General features: G+C 38.7%; 1 protein-coding gene across 3 annotated transcripts in view; it reads right to left on the bottom strand.

Moving 5' to 3' along the window:
* NOL4 (nucleolar protein 4) overlaps positions 1-2,285 on the bottom strand; it is a 464,847-nt gene extending 462,562 nt beyond the window's left edge. For all 3 annotated transcript variants that reach the window (XM_070778763.1, XM_019986452.2, XM_070778758.1), the window contains exon 1: positions 334-2,285. In XM_070778763.1, the coding sequence (XP_070634864.1) occupies positions 334-597 (264 nt within the window). In that variant the 5' untranslated portion in view covers positions 598-2,285. The remainder of the gene's footprint in view (positions 1-333) is intronic.
* Positions 2,286-21,438: the final 19,153 nt, after the last annotated feature.

Raw genomic sequence — 21,438 nt, 5'->3', positions numbered from 1 at the left:
GGACACGCGCCGGGCGCCCAGCGAAGGACGTGGGACAATGGCCCAGTCCGAGGACGCGAGATGCCGCCCGACCCGGGGATAGAAGCTCCGGAGACGAGGAGGGCTGCGCGCTCCAGAGATGCGCTGCTGCTTTAAAATACAGGACCACAAAGACTCCACGTTGGGGGAAACGCGCCTGGCTCACGCGAGTGGGGACGACTTGGGGAAGGGGGTTGAGAAGGGTGGGGGCAAACGAGCCAACGGTGGCTCACGGCTCCCCCTTTCTCCCCCCACCTCCATCTCCCCCCCAGGCTGCTCCGGCAGACAAATAACAGAAGAAGGCGAGTCACTCACCGTGGTCTTGACCGGCACGTAGAGCACTTGCTTGGCGCCGCCGCCGCCCCCGCGGACCTCGTCCGGCTGGCCCAGCTGGAAACCCTTCGATTTGACCCAGAATTTAAATTTGGCGTTGTCCGTGGAGCTCGACTCGCAGCCGTTGAGGAGCTGGACGATCCGCTCGTATTTTTTACGGGTCACCGTCTTGGTCTTGCCTGAGTCCCCGTAAGTCCTGAGACACCAGTCCTGGAACTGGCGGTACACATCGCGCTCGCTCTCCATGTTCCGCGCGCCCGGCCGCCGGCCGGAGGCTCCCAGCGCACTTCGCACCTGTTCACCCCGGGCTCATGAAAAATGCAGCCCCCCGCCACGCTGTAGGGGACGCGAGGTCCCGGGCGCCGCCAGAGCCTGCCTCGGGTCGGGGGAAAGGGGGGAGGGAAGGGGCGAGGGGGAGGAGGGTCCGGCTGGGCACCAGCGATCAATGCCCTGTGCTACCAAGTCTCTGGTTTCATTCGTAATTGCGACGGATGTCTCCGGACGCTGTTCTCTTCCTCTTAGTGATGGGTCTCTAATATTGTGGGAGTAGGACCATCCTCTGGCCCGGAGGAGCTGGGTTTTGAATAATTAAAATCCCATTCCTTGGTTTATTAAAAATCCCAATATTGACTTGGGGTGGTCCCTCGACGCCTCGCCCGGGGCTGCGTCCGGGGCAGGCAGGTGGAGCGCAGCGCCGCCTCCCCGCGCGCGCGCGCCCCCGAAGCTTCCCGGCCTCCGGCCCCACCACCGTCCAGGAGCGAGAGCTGCGCCTCTCTCGAAAGCAGCTGCCCGGCCTGGCGCCTGAGAGCCCGAAGGGCACCCGGGTCCCCGGGCTCTCCTTCCTCCAGGGTCCTGTTCCGCTTCGGCCTTCCCTGTGTGGGGCGTTCAGGGACTAGAAAGAGAGAAAGTTCTTACCTGTCATGTTGTTAAGCCCATCAAATCCTGCTACACAGGAAATTTCTTAAGGTATTTTTAAAGCGGCTTAAAATGTCATTTCTTCAGATGCATTTAGGCTGAATTCCAGTCCCGTAGGTAGGTTCCGGGAGTTAAGTCCCAGAATTAGCAAAGCATCCACGGAGATTTGGCCGGAGTTCTCTAGGATAGCCCGTGGTACCCTGAACAGATATCCGCTCCAGGGGGAAGTGGGTAAACGAAGGCAGGCCGCTGGCGGCGGGTCTCCCAGATAACGTTGGGGCCCCCAGATAGGACTCCTCTGGTCTCTAATGAACTGGGTACAAGGCATAGAAGTAAGTTTATGATACAGATGCTTCAAACCCTCTGCATGAAATTAGAATATAGCGAGCTGTCATTTTCCCCTTGCTTGGTTACAGTTTGCAGTTCACACGGGAGGTTTCGGATGTCTATTTTCCCCCTGCCACGTCATGGACACCCCCTCCTCTGCTCAGAGTAGCCAAATATGAGTTCCTCCGGACGATTTCTCAAGCAAATGAGATCAGCGGTTCCTCCATTCAGGATTTCCATCCGTTTGTTACAGAGCTGGAAATAGGGGAGTTCCCATCCTCCTCGCGCTGCGATCGCGGCCGCTCCTCTTTATTCTACTCTCTGCGGAGGCCCGCGCCCGTCCCAGGAGGCGGCTCTGCCAGCAAGGCGGCCCGATCAGTGCCCGGCGCCGAGTCCGTGTCCTAGCCCACCTTCGCCCCCTCGTCGCCGTCTCCAAGACGAAAGCCCCGACTGGGAGGAACGCGGGGTGTTTGTCCCCACTGCGCCGCGGCTGGTCCCGGCACTTGCAGAACGGTCAGTGGCTCCTGCTCCACCAGGCTGAGTGTGCGCGTGTGTGTGAGCCGGGGAGCGAGGGTGTGCAGGGGGTGCGCTGTGTGTGCGCGCGTCTCCGGGAAGGTCTCGCGGCGGCGGCTGGAGCCGGGACTGACAGCCCGGGCGGAGCGCGAGCAGCTCCACACACTAAACCTCTCGCCTCTCCCCTCACCCCCCACCCCTCCCACTCCCCTCTCCTCCCGCCCCCCCTCTTCCCCGGCCCCTTCCAAGCTCTCTGATTGGCCAGTGGGACAAAAGTTTCTGTGGAGACGGCTGGGCGCTGACGTCACGGGCAGAATTGTCCCATTTAGGGATCCCGGGGGCAGTGCGCATGTTGCAGGCTGCAGGTTAGAGGCGGGAGGAGGTAGCAGCGGGCCAGGCGGCAGCCAGGTGGCGGAAAGGAGCACTCAGCATCCAGGTGGGGGGACGACTCCAGCAGGGTTTCCATGGAGATTCCTCTGGGTCTAGCCTAAAAACAGCAAATCAGCTGACACCATTAGCTCAGGACCTAATTACTGCTTATTGGAGCAACAAATGAGGGAGAGGGCCAGCTGCAAAGGAAGACTTTTCATCCACCACCACCCCTCCCTGTCTCCTCCTCTCTCCCCTCTCTGGGTGGCTCTAGAGTCCCGGGTGAATTCCCATTAACTTGCAAGATGCCTGCAACAACAGCTCCCCTTCTCTAGAGGCTACCCTGACTGCTTTTATTCCTTTTATTCCCTTCTTTTGAATCGAAAAATAATGCTAACATATATCAGTGGTCCTGAGTCCTTGAATTTGTTTGCCCAATAAATATTAGCCCAGTAGAGCTCAGGGGAGCCACAGGCCAGTAGAAGTCACACGTAGATTTAATATCAGGAGAGGATCACTTTCAGTTTACTGAATTGGGAACTTATCTTTAGGCTTTTCATATTTAAAAAAATATTTCCAATATCTGAAGTATGTAATAATTTGGGATGAACAATTGGACAGAGAATATTTTCAGTCACCCATCTAAATGGGGTATAACTCACAAAAACAATTCTCTTCAAAGTTTCCCTGGTGAGATCAGAGACAAGAAATTGATTCCAAGTGGAGAGATGTAGGTTTTCTGGTATATTGGTCATAGCTTTCCTAGGAGATTCTGGAAGTATAGTTGGTCACAGAGTGGTCATTCATTCAAGATTAAGCTGGTTCTATAGAGTTTACTTTCACTTATGGATATAGCTTAATTCACAATTTCATAATTCTTTTTGGTAGCTCTTTCATTTGAAAAGACATCCCAACTCCTCTAAGCCTCATTCAAGTACTTTCAGAATCAGAAAGACTTCCTTCTTTGACTTGCTCAAGTCATCTGCCTCGAAACTCCTCTGGATAGTGTCTTTCAATTTTTTTTTTTAAACCTTGTCTCATAGTAAGACATACATTTTACTTTGGCATAAAGTGCATGTATACATCTCTCCTCCAAAAATTTTATGAAGTATTTTTTATTACATGTAAGACACACTATTTGCCATTTTTCTCCTATTTTTAAATTTGGTAAAAAATTTAAACTCAATTTAAAAAAATTCCTAACTCAATAAATTTATTTTATGATCCAGCAAAGGATGACTGGCACCTATAGTTTGGAAGTGTTTTAGCTCATAAGAACTTGCACTGCTCTTGTACTATATGAATAGAGGAGTTTGGTGGGCTACAGTCCCTGGGATTGCAAGAGTGGGATGCAGCTTAGCAAATAACAACAAATATCCCACTGTACAAATTGAATCTTGATTGAAGACTCTGGAGAGTTCAGATGTTCTTGTTTTCCAAGTAACTCCAGAACAATGAATTATGTGTGTGCTCAGTTGCTCAGTTGTGTCTGACTCTTTGTGACCACATGGACTGTAGCTGTCCAGGCTCCTCTGTCCATGGGATATCCCAGGCAAGAATGTTGGAGTGGGTTGCCATTTCCTCCTCCAGGAGATCTTCCTAATCCAGGGATCGAATCTGTGTCTCCTGCGTCTCCTGCATTGGCAGGCAGATTCTTAACTACTGAATTGGTGGCACTACTGGTAAAAACTCCAAAGCAGAAGACATAAGAGATATGAGTTAGATCCCTGGGTTGGGAAGATCCCCTGGAGGAGGGCATGGCAACCCACTCCAGTATTCTTGCCGGGAGAATATCATGGACAGAGGAGCCTGGAGGTAACAGTCCATAGGGTTGCAAAGAGTAAAACAGGACTGAAGCGACTTAGCTTCAGTCACCTGAGAAGCCCCAGAGCACACAGTAAGTGCTTAATAAATATATGCCAAGCTAGTTAATAAAGTAAGGAAAATGAGAGGAAGAGAAGGAGGCATAATCCTTGGCCATTCCCGTTACCTTTTGCTGGAGGTTGTTTGGATAAAGTTGGGCCCCAGTTAAGGAAATCACAGGGCCTGACCACATACACATGTTCATTCTATTTATCATTATACTTGACACTCCAATGGATGGAAATTACAAATTTGAGACATATTCATAGAATATAAACAAATATGTATAACCCCTAGTTACATTAACTAGATTTAGTATATAAGCAAAAAGAAAAAAGACTTACAAAATTGAAAGATATCATATAAGACATTCTTTTTAGAAGGAAGAGGTAAACAAGAGAGTATTCACATTAGACTAAAGGAATTGAGAGTCCTAGGACTTCAAGGGCCACCCTTCTCCAAACTCTGTGGATTCTCTGGTCTCCAGTGTGCTCTGTTCTGTGTCTGTACTCATTATTAACTGGCAGGCTCAGTCAACATCTTTTACCATATCTTTTCTACCCAAGAGCATAAACACTTGAAAAATCTAAAATCTGCTTCAGTAACTCACTCTGGATACATTTCTCTCCTCTACTTTTAACGTCTCCAGAAGTTCTTTCCAGTTCCTTCAGCTAAATTATTCATTGAACAGGCTGTTGGAGTTTAATTGGCATTCCCCCCAAGACACTTTCTTCAGAATTGCTTCTGTGCAGAACATCTCTGTCCAAAAAGTGACTCTTCACCCCCATATCTGAACACCAATCCCTCAGCCTTTGACCTAGGGTTTTCCATGCTATTTATAGGGAGAGGAAGTCAAAATGTTATATCAGAAAATTATATTGTAATGAAACATAATGCAAATTTTGAAACATAAATCAACATAATGACAGTAAAATTTCTTTCAACATCAGGGTCAGACTGTGTATGATGTTTAAAAATTTCTGGAAAATCTTGCGTATTATCCATCACAAATAGCCATGCAGGACTACTTATTCATCAGCAAAATGTCATAGTGCAAACAAGTAATCTATAATCATAAAATAAGTATTCAAAGACTAAACAATTCTTCCTTCATCCATCTATATAATTATACTTTCATTCAACAAACATTTACTGGTGCTAATCTCTCTGGCTTCTCTGGTGGCTCAGTAAAGAATCCACCTACAAGGTGGGAGACCTGGTTTAATCCCTGAGCTGGGAAGATCCCCTGGAGAAGGGAATGGCTACCCACACCAGTATTCTGGCCTTGAGAGTTCCGTTGACAGAGGAGGCTGGCAGGCTATAGATGGGCTCGCAAAGAGTCGGACAAGACTAAATGACTTTCACAATCTCTCTGGTAGGCTCTAAGGTTAAGGTAGTCCACAAGACTGATGTATATATATGGCCCTCATGAGATGGAACTTAAAATTGTCTAAGGAAAACATAATAAGCAAAGAAATAAATAATTAGCACTTGAGTGCTAATAAGTGAGTGCTAGAAGAGGTGGTGGTTGGGGCGGTGGCGAAGGGGGGGCGGGGGGCAGGGCGCGATGGTACCATGACAGAAAACAATGGAATAGTGGAGGGAATTGGAGACTCAGGGAAGATCTCTCTGAGCAAGTAACATTTATCATGACACCTGAAGGATGTAAAGAAGTCAATCACATCAACAGCTAAGAAGGGGAACAATAGACATAGCACAAAGGCAGGAGTTCTTGGCATGTTTAAGGATTAGAAAGAAGACCAATGTGAGACTTCCCTGAAAGTCCAGTGGATAAGAATTTAACTTCTAATACAGGGGACAAGAGTTGGGTCCCTGGTCAAGGAACTAAGATCCCACATGCCGTAGGGCAACTAAACTGGTGCACCACAACTAGAGAAGTCCATGTGGGCATGCCACAATAAAGACCTACTGCAGCCAAAAAACAAAGACCAGTGTAAGGGAACTTGCTGAGCTGGAAATAGAGAAGCAGGCTATGACATCTCAGTTGTCTTCTGCTGCCGTATCCTGTAGGGCTCTGCTCACCATGATAAGGAGTTTGGCCCAGTGGGAAATCAATCAAGTATATTTAAAGCAGGAGAATTAAACGTCATGCATTTTTAGAAGTTTCACTAGCCACTTTGAAAGGATTCGGAGGAGGCACCCATGGAAGCAAGACTAGTTAAGAAGCTTACAGTAGTTGTAGTAGTTTAGGTGAAGTATTATGGGGTTGGATTAGAAAGGTAATGGTCACAGTAGACAGACGTGATGATTGAAGGTATGTTTTAAAGATAGCAGAAGGCCTGCTGATGGATTGCATGTGGCAAGTGAGAGAAAAGATTGAGTCGAGGATGACCAGATGGCTTCTGGCTTTAGTAGTATGGCTAGTGAGGCCACTGACTTAGAGAGGGGAGTTTGAGGGAGGAACAGATTGGGAGTTGGAGGCTGAGGTAGGAGCAGAAGTAGGTTGGGGTGGAGAGGCAGGAAGAAAAATTTAATTTCAGAAAAGTTAAATTTGAAATATGGAAAGAGTGGTTCATGTAGGAATTTGAATATAGAAGCTTGAACGACAGAGAAAAGTCTGGGCTGAAGATATACATACAGAAACTTTAAAGCCATGGGAATGAATAACATCACCTCTATCCACATTCCTCTGTCCCCATGCCCCCAGCCTCCAAAGGGAAAGGCCGTATGTTTTGATACTAATTTTGTATACACTGATACCCTAGGACTGAAGTGGAATGGGGTGTGCTGAACAGCACAAGTTAGCTCCTTTTGATACAACAGTGACGATGGGAAAGTCTGAGAAACATAGCCAAGCCATTTGAATCAATCCTTGGCTGGACCTAAATGCCTAGTAAGTTCCAAAATTTACCTGGCCTTAAAATAATTTGTATTTTAAAAAGGAAAGACACATACTGTATGACATCACTTATATGTACAATCTAAAAAATACAACAAACTCATGAATAAAACAAAAAAGAAGTAGACTCACAGATACAGAGTATAAACTAGTATGGTTGCCAGTGGGAACAGAGAGAGGAGGAGCAATATAGGAAAGGGGGCAAAAAACATTATTGTGGGATTATATGAAATCATGTGTGAGAAACTTCTGAAAGCTGTAAAGCACTAAAGAATTTGAAGAATATTTCATTCAATAAAAATTGAATTAAATTGTTTAAAAAGTAAAAAATAAATAAAATTTGACTTCAAAATAAATAAATAAAAATTTAAAAGAAAGACTGAAAATTTTGGTTTGACCTATTCTAGATTAGATCAGGGAGAAGGCAATGGCACCCCACTCCAGTACTCTTGCCTGGAAAAGAGCCTGGTAGGCTGCGACTGAGTGACTTCCCTTTCACTTTTCACTTTCATGCATTGGAGAAGGAAATGGCAACCCACTCCAGTGTTCTTGCCTGGAGAATCCCAGGGACGGGGGAGCCTGGTGGGCTGCCATCTATGGGGTCCCACAGAGTCGGACATGACTGAAGTGACTTAGCAGCAGTAGCAGATTAGATCAGAATCTAGAGGGATGCTGAAACAGGAATCTACACCTTGAATATGACCTATGAGAAAATCGGCCATTGGAATAGAGCCTTTGTCTACTGAGTTGAGTTAGTAAGAGAATCCGACCCCTTTAGCTGGACCAGAGAGTATGATAGAGGGTCCTTGGTACTTTGAAACCCAGAAGTTCTAAACATAATTATGCATTCAGATATTTAATCATCTATTAATAACTCTTCCAAGGAAAAGGAACTTGTAAAGGAAGCAAGTAGCCAGCTCAAATTGATCAGCAATTTGATCATCATGCATCATGGTAACTTTTCAAAATGAAACAGAATAAACTAAGTGAAAGCAGGGATGTATTTCCCTGTGCCAATAGGGAAGTTTGAGACTACATAAAAAGTGTCACAAATCTGATTTTATGAGTTGACTTCCATATTGACTCTTCTTCCAAATAATTTGAGAAGCACTATCTTCAGGATTCTGTAGCTATACTTTGGCTCAGAAAAGAAATGTTTTTGAAAGAGTTTAAATATTGTCTTGATCTTTAGGGCTGTCATTACTAACACACACCAAAAAAAAAAAAAAAAAGTGTTTTTTTTTAAACAAATTTTGTAAGCTATGGTTGCTGCTGCTAAGTTGCTGCTAAGTCGCTTCAGTCCTGTCCGACTCTGTGCGACCCCATAGATGGCAGCCTACTAGGCTCTGCCATCCCTGGGATTCTCCAGGCAAGAACACTGGAGTGGGCTGTCATTTCCTTCTCCAGTGCATGAAACGGAAAAGTGAAAGTGAAGTCGCTCAGTCGTGTCTGACTCTTCACGACCGCATGGACTGCAGCCCACCAGGCTCCTCCGTCCATGGGATTTTCCAGGCAAGAGTACTGGAGCGGGTGGCCATTGCCTGGTATCAGTATCCTTATTCCATTTTCTAAGCAAAAGAAAAAAGATTAGAAATCTAATGTTTGTTGCTTGGCTCCAAATTGATTGATATTTATATTTGCTTGGTGTGATCACCATTAACGATGATACATTGGTCAGAAGTTAATTTCCATATATACTTAATTTGTGCAAACTAAGAACAAATTAGATTTGACAAATCTAGTGGCTTTGCTGGATTTCTGTTTGGTTCCTACCTTTATCATCTCTGTATGAACAAGTCCATGGCACAGCCAGTTCCTGCATTTTAACAGCCACATATGGATTCATTCAACATTCATCCACCTGACATTTTCATCTAGCTGTCAGAACTATGATAAAGTCCAACGCTAACAGTCTGGTGTTCATGTCCCTTGTAACAGAGAAGAAAATACATTTTTTCTGGCCCCAAATATTGCTTTATTTCCAGTAGCCATATGGCTTATCTTTTCTTCCAAAATATATGTCTTAAAACAGTCATCTACATATCTTCAACTCAGTGGACAGCACAATTATAGAATTTCTATATTATTTTTAGAACAGTTATTTTGTCATGGAAAATAACAATTCTTCAGAGAAGAGGGGGCAATGCACATCTTCCTAACTCCCATTACACTTTTCCCTATTTCCAGTTTTCATCCTAATTTCTGTTGAATGAATCAGTTAAAATCTCACCACCATTATGTAATGCTTAAATCTTATTTACAATACATTATTAATCATTATAAGATATTTGTTTGACTTGCAAGTTAAAAGTGACAAGAATGGATATATAATTCTTGGCTGAAATCACAGACTCTAGAAATCGCAGGAAAAGACATCTGAGTTCAAATATCAGAGTCTACAAGTTATCTGTAACAATGCTGAAATATTGTCCTTTGTGGGGGTGGGGTGGGGTGGAGAGAAGTTGAAAAGAAAACTACCCCTAGTTTTCCTGGGACTATTCTAACATGTATTGAAAAGTAAGGCAGAAAATAAGTTTTAGACTTCTCTTCATGCTTCTAAAATGAACATCTCCAAAGTCTTTAGAAAATTCTTTAATTAAACTTCTTGATCAAAAGTAGAATAGCCATTTAGAAGCTCCAAAAATTTAAGTTATTTTTTACTTTATACTGAGTTTTGAAAATGAGTGTTAACATTTAAGTCATGAAGTATTCATCTTATATGCAAAAATGCCTCTTAGACAATTTTAAACTCTGTACTGATAGCTTAAAAAAGCTGAACACCAGTACAGGAGTGACACACTTTCATTTATCTTAATGAATTGTAAATTTTAGATTGAGGTAATCTTCAAGGTAGAGTTTTATATATGTGTGCATGAGCTACAACTGCCTAAGATATTGTAGAGCATAATTTATTAAGAGCATAATTTATTAATCATCACTACGAATAATGATGCTATGACCCAATCAAAACTTGAAGTCATTTTAGCCATTAATTTGTAGTTGGATGTGATTGGATGTATAGTTGGATGTGGGATTGAAAAAACCCCACACACAGAGGGACGTGGAGCAGCCTCTTGAGGGTCAGGGGTATAGCATGGTTTACAAAGACAGCTATGTTTCTGAGGATACTTATGCATAGATGTCTTCTTGTAGAAAAACAAATACACCTAAATTTTGAAACAGCAATAGTCCTTGAAATCTCAAGATTTCCTTGATTCAAATAAAATCATCTGAGCATATCATTTTGTGGGAGTATTAAATTGACTAATCTCAAGTAAAATGAAGTGATTTCATGCCTTATACTTTAAAAACTTGTTTCAGAATATTTATAGACTATTATTTTCTAAAACAGAAGAAAAACTGTCATTTTAAAGTATCAATCAGTTAATTAAGAAAAATAGAGATATGATATTGGCTCACATTGTTACTAGTCCTCATCAAGGTAAAGATATAGTATTGATGTATATATTTTATGAATAAAATTAATGTGGATTTCTGCTTCTAGTGCTGTGGCTGTCTAGAAAGTAAGAGCCCTTTTTCAAGAAAACAACTCAAGGACACCTAATGAGCAGTTCTGATTGCATGACTAGGTTCACAGGGTGTACTTGCTCTCTCCTCCCACAAAAATGTCCATTGAAAACTGATCAGTGAGCAGACCACACACCCAAGGGGCTTGATGATCTTATGAGCAATATTGATATCAACATCATGGTAGAAAGACTGAACATTAGATCAGTATCATAGTGCCAGAGCTGTTTCTAAAAGCCCTAGGTGAAGCCAGAGACACTAGAAGGGTGATAAAATAGTTTGGAAGTTGCCCTGGCCTCCCAGCTCATAGTGAAAGTGAATATAAATTTTCTGTAGAGGAAAACATCCACCATTTACTAAGGTTTGTCTTAGCTTAAAAACAACCAAATATGAGCATACAACTTGAAATGTTTAAAAACAAGAAAATAACTATCATCTATAAAAGCCAGCATAAGTAACAAGAACAAAAGTAAATTCCCAAAGATTGTATTCAAAAACAGACAAAACTACTCTATGGTAGAAGTCAGGTTAGTGGTTTGATTGTAGTGACTGATAGAGGACACTAAGAGGGTTTCTTAAATGGTAATAAGATATTTTTTCCTAAACTGTGCTGATTATACAGGTGGTTCACTTTGGGAGAAAACATTGTGTTATACACCTATTATTAGTACACTTTCCCCCATGAATGTTGATCTTCAATTAAGAAGTTTACTTTTAAAAAGCAATAAACATGCAAACTGTGAAGACCAATCACTAACAACATCCTTAAAGTATAATTGATATGCTGAGAGAGGAAGTAAAATGAAATCACAGAAAACAATTAAAACCACAGAAGACAGAGAAATAGGGGAGAAAAGAAAACAACAGATGCAACAAATAAAGACACATGATAGATATTTATTCAATCATATCAGTGTAATCACTTTAAATGTGAATGGTTGAAATATGCCAGTTAAAACACAAAGAAGTCAGAGTGGATAATAAAATAAGACCCAACTGTACGTTGTCTACAAGAAACTGAGTTTATACAGACATAGAAAACAAATTTATGTTTACCAGGGAGGGTAGTGGGGGACAGGGGGAGATAAATTAGGAATTTGGGAAGAACATATACACATTACTATATATAAAATAGATAAACCACAAGGACCTCCTGTATAAAACAGGGAAGTATATCTGATATCTTATAATAACGTATAATGGAAAAGAACCTGAGAAAATATATACACACATGTGTACATATAGATATATCTATATATACATATATAAAGTGAATCACTTTATATTAGTATTCTGTACACCTGATACTAACACATATAAACATATAACTATAAACTATACCTCAATTTTTATTTTTTTTTGTTTTTTTATTTTTAATTTTATTTAACTTTACAATATTGTATTGGTTTTGTGAACACATGTATACCTGTGGCAGATTCATTTTGATATACCTCAATTTTTAAAATGGTTATAAAAAAAGAAAGAAATTGAGCTTAAATATAATTCATGTAAATGAAAAGTAAAGGAATGGAGAAATATATACCATTTTATAATTGAGGGAAAAAACTGATATATACTAAATTCAAACAAGCAGACTTTGGAATGATAAAAATCACCAGGAATAAAGAGATGCATATATTATGATAAAGTGATAAATTCTCTGATTACATAAAACAATGCTTAATGTGTGTGCACCTAGTATCAAAGTATGTCATACAAAAAACTGATAGGACTTAAAGGATAAATAAATCTACTATTACAGCTAAGACTTCAATATCTCACTGCCAGTATTCATAAAGTGGGCATAAAATCAGTGAAGATGTAGATGACCTAAACAGTATTATAAATCACCTTGATCTAAGTGACATATAAATGTCAAACAGCACATTCTTCTCAAATTCACATGGATCAGTAATCAAAGTACACCACATTCTGGGTCAAACAATAAAATTTACAAATTTATAAGAAGAGAAATTATACAAAGCATATCTTCAGACCATACGCAGTTAAATTAGAAATCAACAACAGAAATATAGCCAGAAAAATCCCCAAATTTTGGATATTAAATGAAATACTTATTAATAACACATGAATTAAAGAAAAAACACTTGGGAGGAAAAAAATCAAACATTTTTAGCTAAATGAAAATACATCTTATCAGAATTTGTGGGATGCAGCAAAATAATGCACAGAATGAAACTACAACATTAAATACATATTTCAGAAAATAAAAATATAAAAGGAGTAGTTTATCTTCACCTTAGAAAACTAAAAAGGAAGACTCAATTAAGCCAAACAATTGCAAATGACCAATTACAGCAAAATTGCATGATATAAGGTCAATAGGCAAAAGCCAACTGTGCCTATAAAGCAGCAATGAACGGTTCTAATTTGAAATTTTTAAATGCCATTATAATAGTACCAAAAACCTGTGAAATACTGAGGTAAACATCTAATACGTATACATATATATGTATATACATATATATAACAACAGGAGGAAAGGCCATAATAGAGTAGAACTAATGACATTTTTAAAAAGTACAGAAAAATCAACGAAATCAAAATCTGCTTTTTTAGAAAATGTAATAAGAACAATATACTCGTGGCAGACTTACCAAGTAAAATAGAAAGAAGACACAATGTAATTCAAAAATGAAAGAGAAGCATTACTACTTATCATATGGGCATTAAAACGATTATAAGGAAATACTATGAACAACCCTATGTCCATGCATTTGATAACGCACACAGGAAAAATGGAGACTCTAACAGACATATATCTATTAGAGAAATTGAATCAATATTTAATAACCTTCCAAAAGACAAAGCATGAGGCCTCGATGGTTTTACTGGTAAATTATACTGAATTCTATCATTTAAAGAGAAGTAATCCCAACTCTACAATCTCTTCTAAAAACTAGAAGCAGAGCAAGTAGTTCCAAACTTGTTCTATGAGGCCATCACTACCTTAATACCAAAACTAAACAAAGACATCTCAGGGAAGAAAAACTGTGGACCAGTATAGCTCATGAACATGGTTGTAAATATTATGAGTACAATGCTGTATGTTACAAGTCAGATACAATGATCTATTAAAAAGTAATTATACACCCGGACCAAGTGGGATTTATTCCAGACATAGAATGTTGGTTCAACATTTGAAAGTCAATCATAGTTATCCACATCAAGAGGTCAAAGAAACAGAGTACTGTTGATTCTATCAACTTAATATCTCTTGGACTGACCATATTCTTATGATACCATATCAATTGGCACAGAAAAACATTTGACAAAAATCCAACACCCATTCATTATAAAAGCTCTCAGCTACCTTGGCCTAAAGGGAACTTTTTCAGCTTGATGAAGATCATCTATAACCTTCCTAAAGCTAACATCACACTTAACGGTGAGAATTCCAAGTTGTAGAATTAGGCAAGAACGTCTTATCTTAGCACTCCTATTCAATAAAGTATTATGAGTCTTCCCTAATGCAATAAGAATTTTCAAAAAGGAAAAGAAGATCTGAGGTATACAAGTTGGGAAGAAAAAAATAAAGCTTTTTTTTTTCACAGATGGCCTGGTTATCTTTGTAGAAAACCACAAATAATCTATTAATCAAAACTCCTGGAGCAAATGACCAATTACAGCAAAATTGCATGATACAAGGTCAGTAGGCAAAAGCCAATTGTGCTTATAAAGCAGCAATGAACAGTTCTAATTTGAAATTTTTAAATGCCATTTATAATAGTACCAAAAACCTGTGAAATACTGAGGTAAACATCTAATACGTATACATACATATGTATGTATACATACATAGGATAAATATGCAGAAAACAATAAAATTCTGAGTTATTTTGTAGAAGTGAATGAATTGATTTTAAAATATATATAGAAAGGCAAAAGACTTAAAGTATCCAGTAGTATATGAAAGAGAACAATGATGTAGGAAACATAAGACTTAATTTCAATACTTAATATAAAGCCACAGTAATCAAGACACTGGTATTGGCAAGAGAATAGAATCACAGATCAATAAAACATAATAGACCCACCAGAAATGCACCCAAGCAAATAGACTGACAATAGAGCAAAGACCATTTAATGGAGAAAAGATTTCTTTTCAACAAATGGTGCTGGAATAATTGGACATTCCTATGTGAGAAAAAAATAACCTAGACACAGAATTAATATGTCACATAAAAATTAACACAAAAATATCATAGAACTTTATGTAATATCTGAAACTATAAAACTTTTAGGAAAAATACAGAAAATCTATATTTTTTCAGTGGAGTAGTTAGTTTTTAGAAACAAGACCAAAAGCACAGATCAAGAAAAAAAAAATAATTTGGGCTGTACTAGAAATTAAAACTTCTGTGAAAAACACTGTTAAGAGAATGGGAAGATAAGCTACAATTTGAAGAAAATATTTGCAAAACATATCTGATGAAGGACTTGTATTCAAAGTATACAAAGAATTCGTAAAACTCAACAATAAGAAAACAATCTGATTTTCAAAATGGACCAAAAATCTAAACATGTATCTCACCCAAGAAGGCAAACCTGTGGCAAATACATATATGAAAAGATGCTCAGCATAATTTTTCATTAGTGCATTTTAAGTGGAAACAGTAAGATTTCACTACATACCTATTAGAATGACTACATTGAAAAAAAAATCTAACTCCACCAAATGCTAGCAAGGAACTCTCATTCATTGCTGGTGGGTTTTCAAAATGATTCAATACTTTTAAAGACAGTTTGGCACTTTCTTACAGAGCAAAACATAGATTTGCCATAAAATCCAACAGTTGCAATTTTAAGTTTCTACCCAACGAATTTTATAATCTATGCCCACACAAAACACTATTTGTGAATGTTTAAACCAGCTTTATCACCCCTAAACAGGAAGCAACCAAGAAGACTTCAATAGATGTTGGATTAACAGACCATAGTACATCTGTACAATGAAAACCTGTTGAGAAATAAAATAGATGAACTATCATTTCATTTTATAAATGAACATTCATAGAATGGAATATTGCTCAGAAATAAAGAGAAATAAATAAAAAGACAGACAAATACTAAATGTATTCCCACATTGCTTAGACAAAGTCAGTCTGGAAAGATTGTACACTGTCTCTTCCTGATTATATAATATGCTAGAACAGGCAAAACTATGGAGACAGTAATACAATCAGTGACTTCCTGGTATTTGGAGTGGGGATGGTTTGAATAACCAAACCGGGTTTAGAAAAGGCAGAACCACCAGAGATCAAATTGCCAACATTCATTGGATTATAGAGAAAGCAAGGGAATTCCAAACAAATGTCTATTTCTGCTTATTGACTGTGCAAAATAAAGCCTGTGACTGTATGGATCACAACAAACTGTGGAAAATTCTTAAAGAGATGGGAGTACCAGACCACCTTACCTGTCTCCTGAGAAACCTACATGCAAGTCAAGAAGCAACAGTTAGAATCAGACATAGAACAACTGACTGGTTCAAAATTTGGAAAGGAGTACGACAAGGCTGTATATTGTCACCCTGCTAAGTTAACTTCTAGGCAGAATACTACATATGAAATGCCAGGCTGGATGAATCACAAGATGGAATCAAGATTGCCGGGAGAAATATCAATAACCTCAGATATATAGATGATACCACTCTAAAGGCAGAAAGTGAAGAGGAACTAAAGAGCTTCTTGATGAGGGTGAAAGAGGAGAGTGAAGAAGCTGGCTTGAAACTCAGCATTCAAAAAACTAAGATTATGGCATTCAGTACCATCATTTCATGGCAAATAGAAGCTGAATAACTGGAAGCAGTGACAGATTTTATTTTCTTGGCCTCCAAAATCACTGTGGATGGTGACTGCAGCCATGAAATTTAAAAATGCTTTCTGCTTGAAAGGAAAGCTATGACAAACCTAGACAGCATATTAGAAAGCAGAAGCAATCACTTTGCCAACAAAGGTCCCTATAGTCAAAGCTATGGTTTTTCCAGCAGTCATGTATGGATGTGAGACAATAAAGAAGGATAAGAGCTGAAGAACCGATGCTTTCAAACTGTGGTGCTGGAGAAGACTCTTGAGAGTCTCTGGACTGCAAGGAGATCAAACTAGTCAATCCTAAATGAAATCAACTCTGAATACTCACTGGAAGTACTGATGCTGAAGCTGAAGCTCCAGTACTTTGGCCACCTGATGCGAGGAACGGACTCACTGGAAAAGACCCTGGTGATGGGAAAGATCGAGGGCAAAGGGAGAAGGGGACTACAGAGGAGAAGATGGTTAGATAGCATCACCGACTCAATGGACATGAGTTTGAGCAAACTCAGGGAAATAGTGAAGATCAGGGAAGCCTGGGGTGCTGCAGTCCATAGGACTGCAAACAGTCAAACACAACTGAGCAACTGAAAAACAACAATATTTTATTATATACACTAGAAAGAATGGATATGTAATGATACAGTAATCGTACAATTTTAAATTATCTAGACCAGTTTACTGAAGTGTGATCCTGGGAATAGTAGTGTCAGCCTTGGAAAATTATTAGAAATACAAATCCTTAAACCCCACTCAGACCTACTGGCTCAGAAACTCAAGAGGGTAGAGCCTAAGACTCATTTTAACAAGCCCTCAAGATATTTCTGGTGCTATCTCAGATGTGAAAAATCACTGATCAACACTACATTGTGATTGCAATTGGAAATGGAGTATAGTTATAATTTTCTAATTAAATTGTCTGTTTAGTTTTATACCTGTTGTTAAAAAAAAAAAGTTACTCAATTAGTCACTGTTAATGTGATTCTATTACTCTAGAGGTTATCTCAAACAGCTGCAAAATGAGTTCCTAAAATCATACAAGGTTTGAATATGTGAAAATAGATGGCAAACTTACAAATTTTATTTCTTATTCAGATTGGATAAAAAGGTTCCACTTTTTTTATTAAAATATTTTAATACTTAAGCTTTTCATTGTGAAATAATTTCATACTTGCAAAACAGTAAAAATAATTTCAATATACCCTTCATCCAGCTACTCCAACAGTAAACACTTAACATAACCACAGTGTGATGATCATATCTGGGAAATTGAAAACATTTTGAAATAATCAGGAAACCTACTCAGATTTCACCCGTTGTCCCATTAGATCCTTTTATAAATCCAAGATCTAAGATTATACATTGCATTTAGTTGCCATGTCTCAATCTCCTCTAATTTTGGACTGTTGTTTGTTTCTTTGTTTTTCAAGACCTTGAAACTTCTGAAGCATGTGCTATGCTAAGTCATTTCAGTAGTGTCTGACTTTGAGACCCTATGGACCGTAGCCTGCTGGCTCTTCTGTCCATTAGATTCTCCAGACAAGAAAACTGGAGGGGGTTCCCATGCCCTCCTCCAGGGGATCTTTCCAAATCAAGGATCAAATTTGCATCTCTTACATCTCCTGCATTTGGCAGATGGGTTCTTTACCACTAATGCCATCTGGGAAGTCTTTTGAAGCATGTAGGTCAGTCAGTTATTTTGTATATATCCTTCAATTTATGTTTGTCTCATATTTTCTTGTGTATAAACTCAAGCTATTCATTTCTGATAAAAATACTATTAAAAATAATACTATGCCCTTCTCAGTGCTTTGTGTCAATATGTTGTTACTGGTGCTGTTATCTTTGATCAGTTGGTTAAGCTGATACTTACCAGGTTTATTCATGTAAAGTTACTATTTGTACCTTTATAACTATTATATTAATATATTAATATAATTAATAAGTATTGTATGAGGAAAATACTTTGAAAATCTTATGAAATATAATACTTATGAAAAATACTTTGTTTCTCATACTTTTCCCATTAATTTTAAGACCCACTGATGATTCTTGCCTGGAACAATTATTACTGTGATATTCACCAAATCGTGTTTTTAAAAAAATTCCATCATTTTTCTTTGTTAACTGAAGTTCTACTATAATGAAGGGTTATCCTTTACCTCCTTTCCTTTTTGTATTCAATAATACATTCATGCCAGTATAAAGTCATAAAAGTTTGCTCTATGGAGTATACTCCATCACTATCACCATTCCATTCATTGCTTAAATTGACCAGATGCAGCACTAGGAACTGCAAGTTGGCTCCAGTATCCTTTCAACATGTGATTATCTTTTGGGCACTTGCATACGCTGCTAAGTCACTTCAGTCGTGTCCGACTCTGTGCGACTCCAGAGACGGCAGCCCACTAGGCTCCCCCGTCCCTGGGATTCTCCAGGCAAGAACACTGGAGTGGGTTGCCATTTCCTTCTCCAATGCATGAAAGTGAAAAGTGAAAGTGAAGTCGCTCAGTCGTGTCCGACTCTTAGCGACCCCATGGACTGCAGCCTACCAGGCTCCTCCATCCATGGGATTTTCCAGGCAAGAGTACTGGAGTGGGGTGCCATTGCCTTCTCCGTTGCATACACTACATACATATTATTCCAGGCTCATTTTGTACTTTCCCTATCCCAACCTGGAATCAGTATTTGTCCAAAAACCATGAGTTCATTAAAGAATGATATTTAGAAACTAAAGTCTGGATATGAATTGTGTTCATTGCTACTAAGTTATCTTTGCTTCTAGGTATTCTCAAAGGAGAGAGTATACACACTTAAATGCATCTAGTCTATTTCTCTATCAATCTATTTAATAAATATCAAATCATACTTAATAATGATTCCCCCACTTCCAATCTAACACTACATGGTTCATTTTAACTATACCTTCTTTCTAATTTGCAACTACTTTCTGTGTGGGGAAAAAAAAAAAGGAATTTGGCTTTCATTATTCACCATATACTTATTTCTCAGTCCCAGAATACACATAAAATAATTTCAGAATTACTAACATATACCTCTGTGGAAAATAAATTACAGTCTAGAGTATTTGTGTTCAGTACATTTTAGAAGAACATACTGTAAAGGTCTTAATGTTTTATACCTAGGCAGTTACATATTTTCAAAACTTTGTATCTCTATTTAAGATAGTTGAATATCTTCAGCTCAATAAGAATTAATCTAGGTGTAAAATTTTCCTTTTTTTATAAACAGCAAGTTCCTACTCTATAGCACAGGGAGCTATATTCAATATCCTGGGATAAACCATAATAGAAAAGAATATAAAATTAATATATATATATATATATATGTGTAAAACTGCATTACTTTGCTGAACAGCAAAATTAATACAGTTTTAAATCAATTATATTTCAAAAAAAATTTCTACTTTTAGCACCTGTTTCAACTATAAATACATATGCTACACTTCTCATATTATTAAATTTTTTAAAGTTTTTTCTATTTTATCCTTCATTTTTATTTAGAAAAAAAGAACAAATTATAATAGCATAGAAGCCTCACAAGGACAGCAATTTTCTTTTTTGTTTTTTTATTTTCTTTTTCTACTATAGTTCTAATGCCTGGAAAAGAATCTGATGTCTACTAGCAACTCAACAAAAATTGGTTGACCAGAATTTTCAAACAATTATACAATCAGTTGTATAACAACAGCAGTTCTGCCAAAAGTCAGCTGTTGGTGAACAAGCAATCACCACTAGGTGACAGTATAAAACATTCATACCTTAACCAATGCACTGAAGTTCAAAGTGGGCCCATGAAAACAGAGGTGGCACTATGCAATACACATAGCCTGACTTTGGAAAATCGAGTGGCACTTGTTATAAGAAAGCATTAACCCAAACACACAAGCCTATTCAGTGCTCATCTGTGACAACAGGATGAACATTGTAGGAATAGTATTGCTATTAGAAAAAATAAATGGTTTGGGCCTTAGAGAGCTTTGTCTTTAGTACTGGTGGACAGAAGATGTGTAACAGGAAAAGCAGAGACTAATATGGAAGCTGTTCAAGCCACAGGGACAGTATTTAGATATGTATTAACCAAGGATAACTGAAGGGTTCTAATGTTGAATGGAAGGGTAAGTCATGGCCAGATTGAACAGTAAAGTAATATGTAAGGAATACTGGTACTATTTTTTTCTGTTTCTAAGAAACGAGGATACGGAAATGAGTGCTTATCTAATGTCACACAGCTATTCTGATTTTAAAATTGCTGATTTGTGATACTACTTCAACCATCTCTTGCTCCTAAATTCTTAATAAAAATAAATATTGAATTTGAAATGCTGCCCTAAAATTGCCCAAATAATGGAATCTTTTTAAAACTCCTGAGAAAATCAGACCAGCAGCTAATTTTGTAGTGGCTCCGTTAGTAAACTATCTGCTGGCAATGCAGGAGACCTAGGTCAATTCCCTGGGTTGGGAAGATTCCCCTAGAGAAGGGCATGGCAAACCACTCTGGTATTCTTGCCTGAAGAATTACATGGATGGAGGAGTCTGGCAGGCCACAGTCCATAAGGTCACAAAGAGTTGGACACCACTGAGAGCCTAACACTTTCACTTTCAAAATTAATTTTTAAGTTATTTTTCCCTAAGAACTTGGTTTTATATTATTTAAATTATAATACATGGATTTCATTCTCAGCTCTTAATAAGAGTTCTTACAACTTTGTCACTCTTTTGATGAGAAATTACAAACATGAGGGTGAAACTAGAATATTCTTTCACCTCAAAGTGCCTCTTCTTTAGTGGAAACACAGAATCTATTTGGATAAAGTGTGTTTGACCTAGAACTTAAGTTTCCAGATATTCCTAGAGAGAT

Source organism: Bos indicus, chromosome 24 (assembly GCF_029378745.1).
Source record: "Bos indicus isolate NIAB-ARS_2022 breed Sahiwal x Tharparkar chromosome 24, NIAB-ARS_B.indTharparkar_mat_pri_1.0, whole genome shotgun sequence".
In the NCBI taxonomy this organism is placed as follows: Eukaryota; Metazoa; Chordata; class Mammalia; order Artiodactyla; family Bovidae; genus Bos; species Bos indicus.
This window is presented reverse-complemented; position numbering and strand designations above follow the sequence as displayed.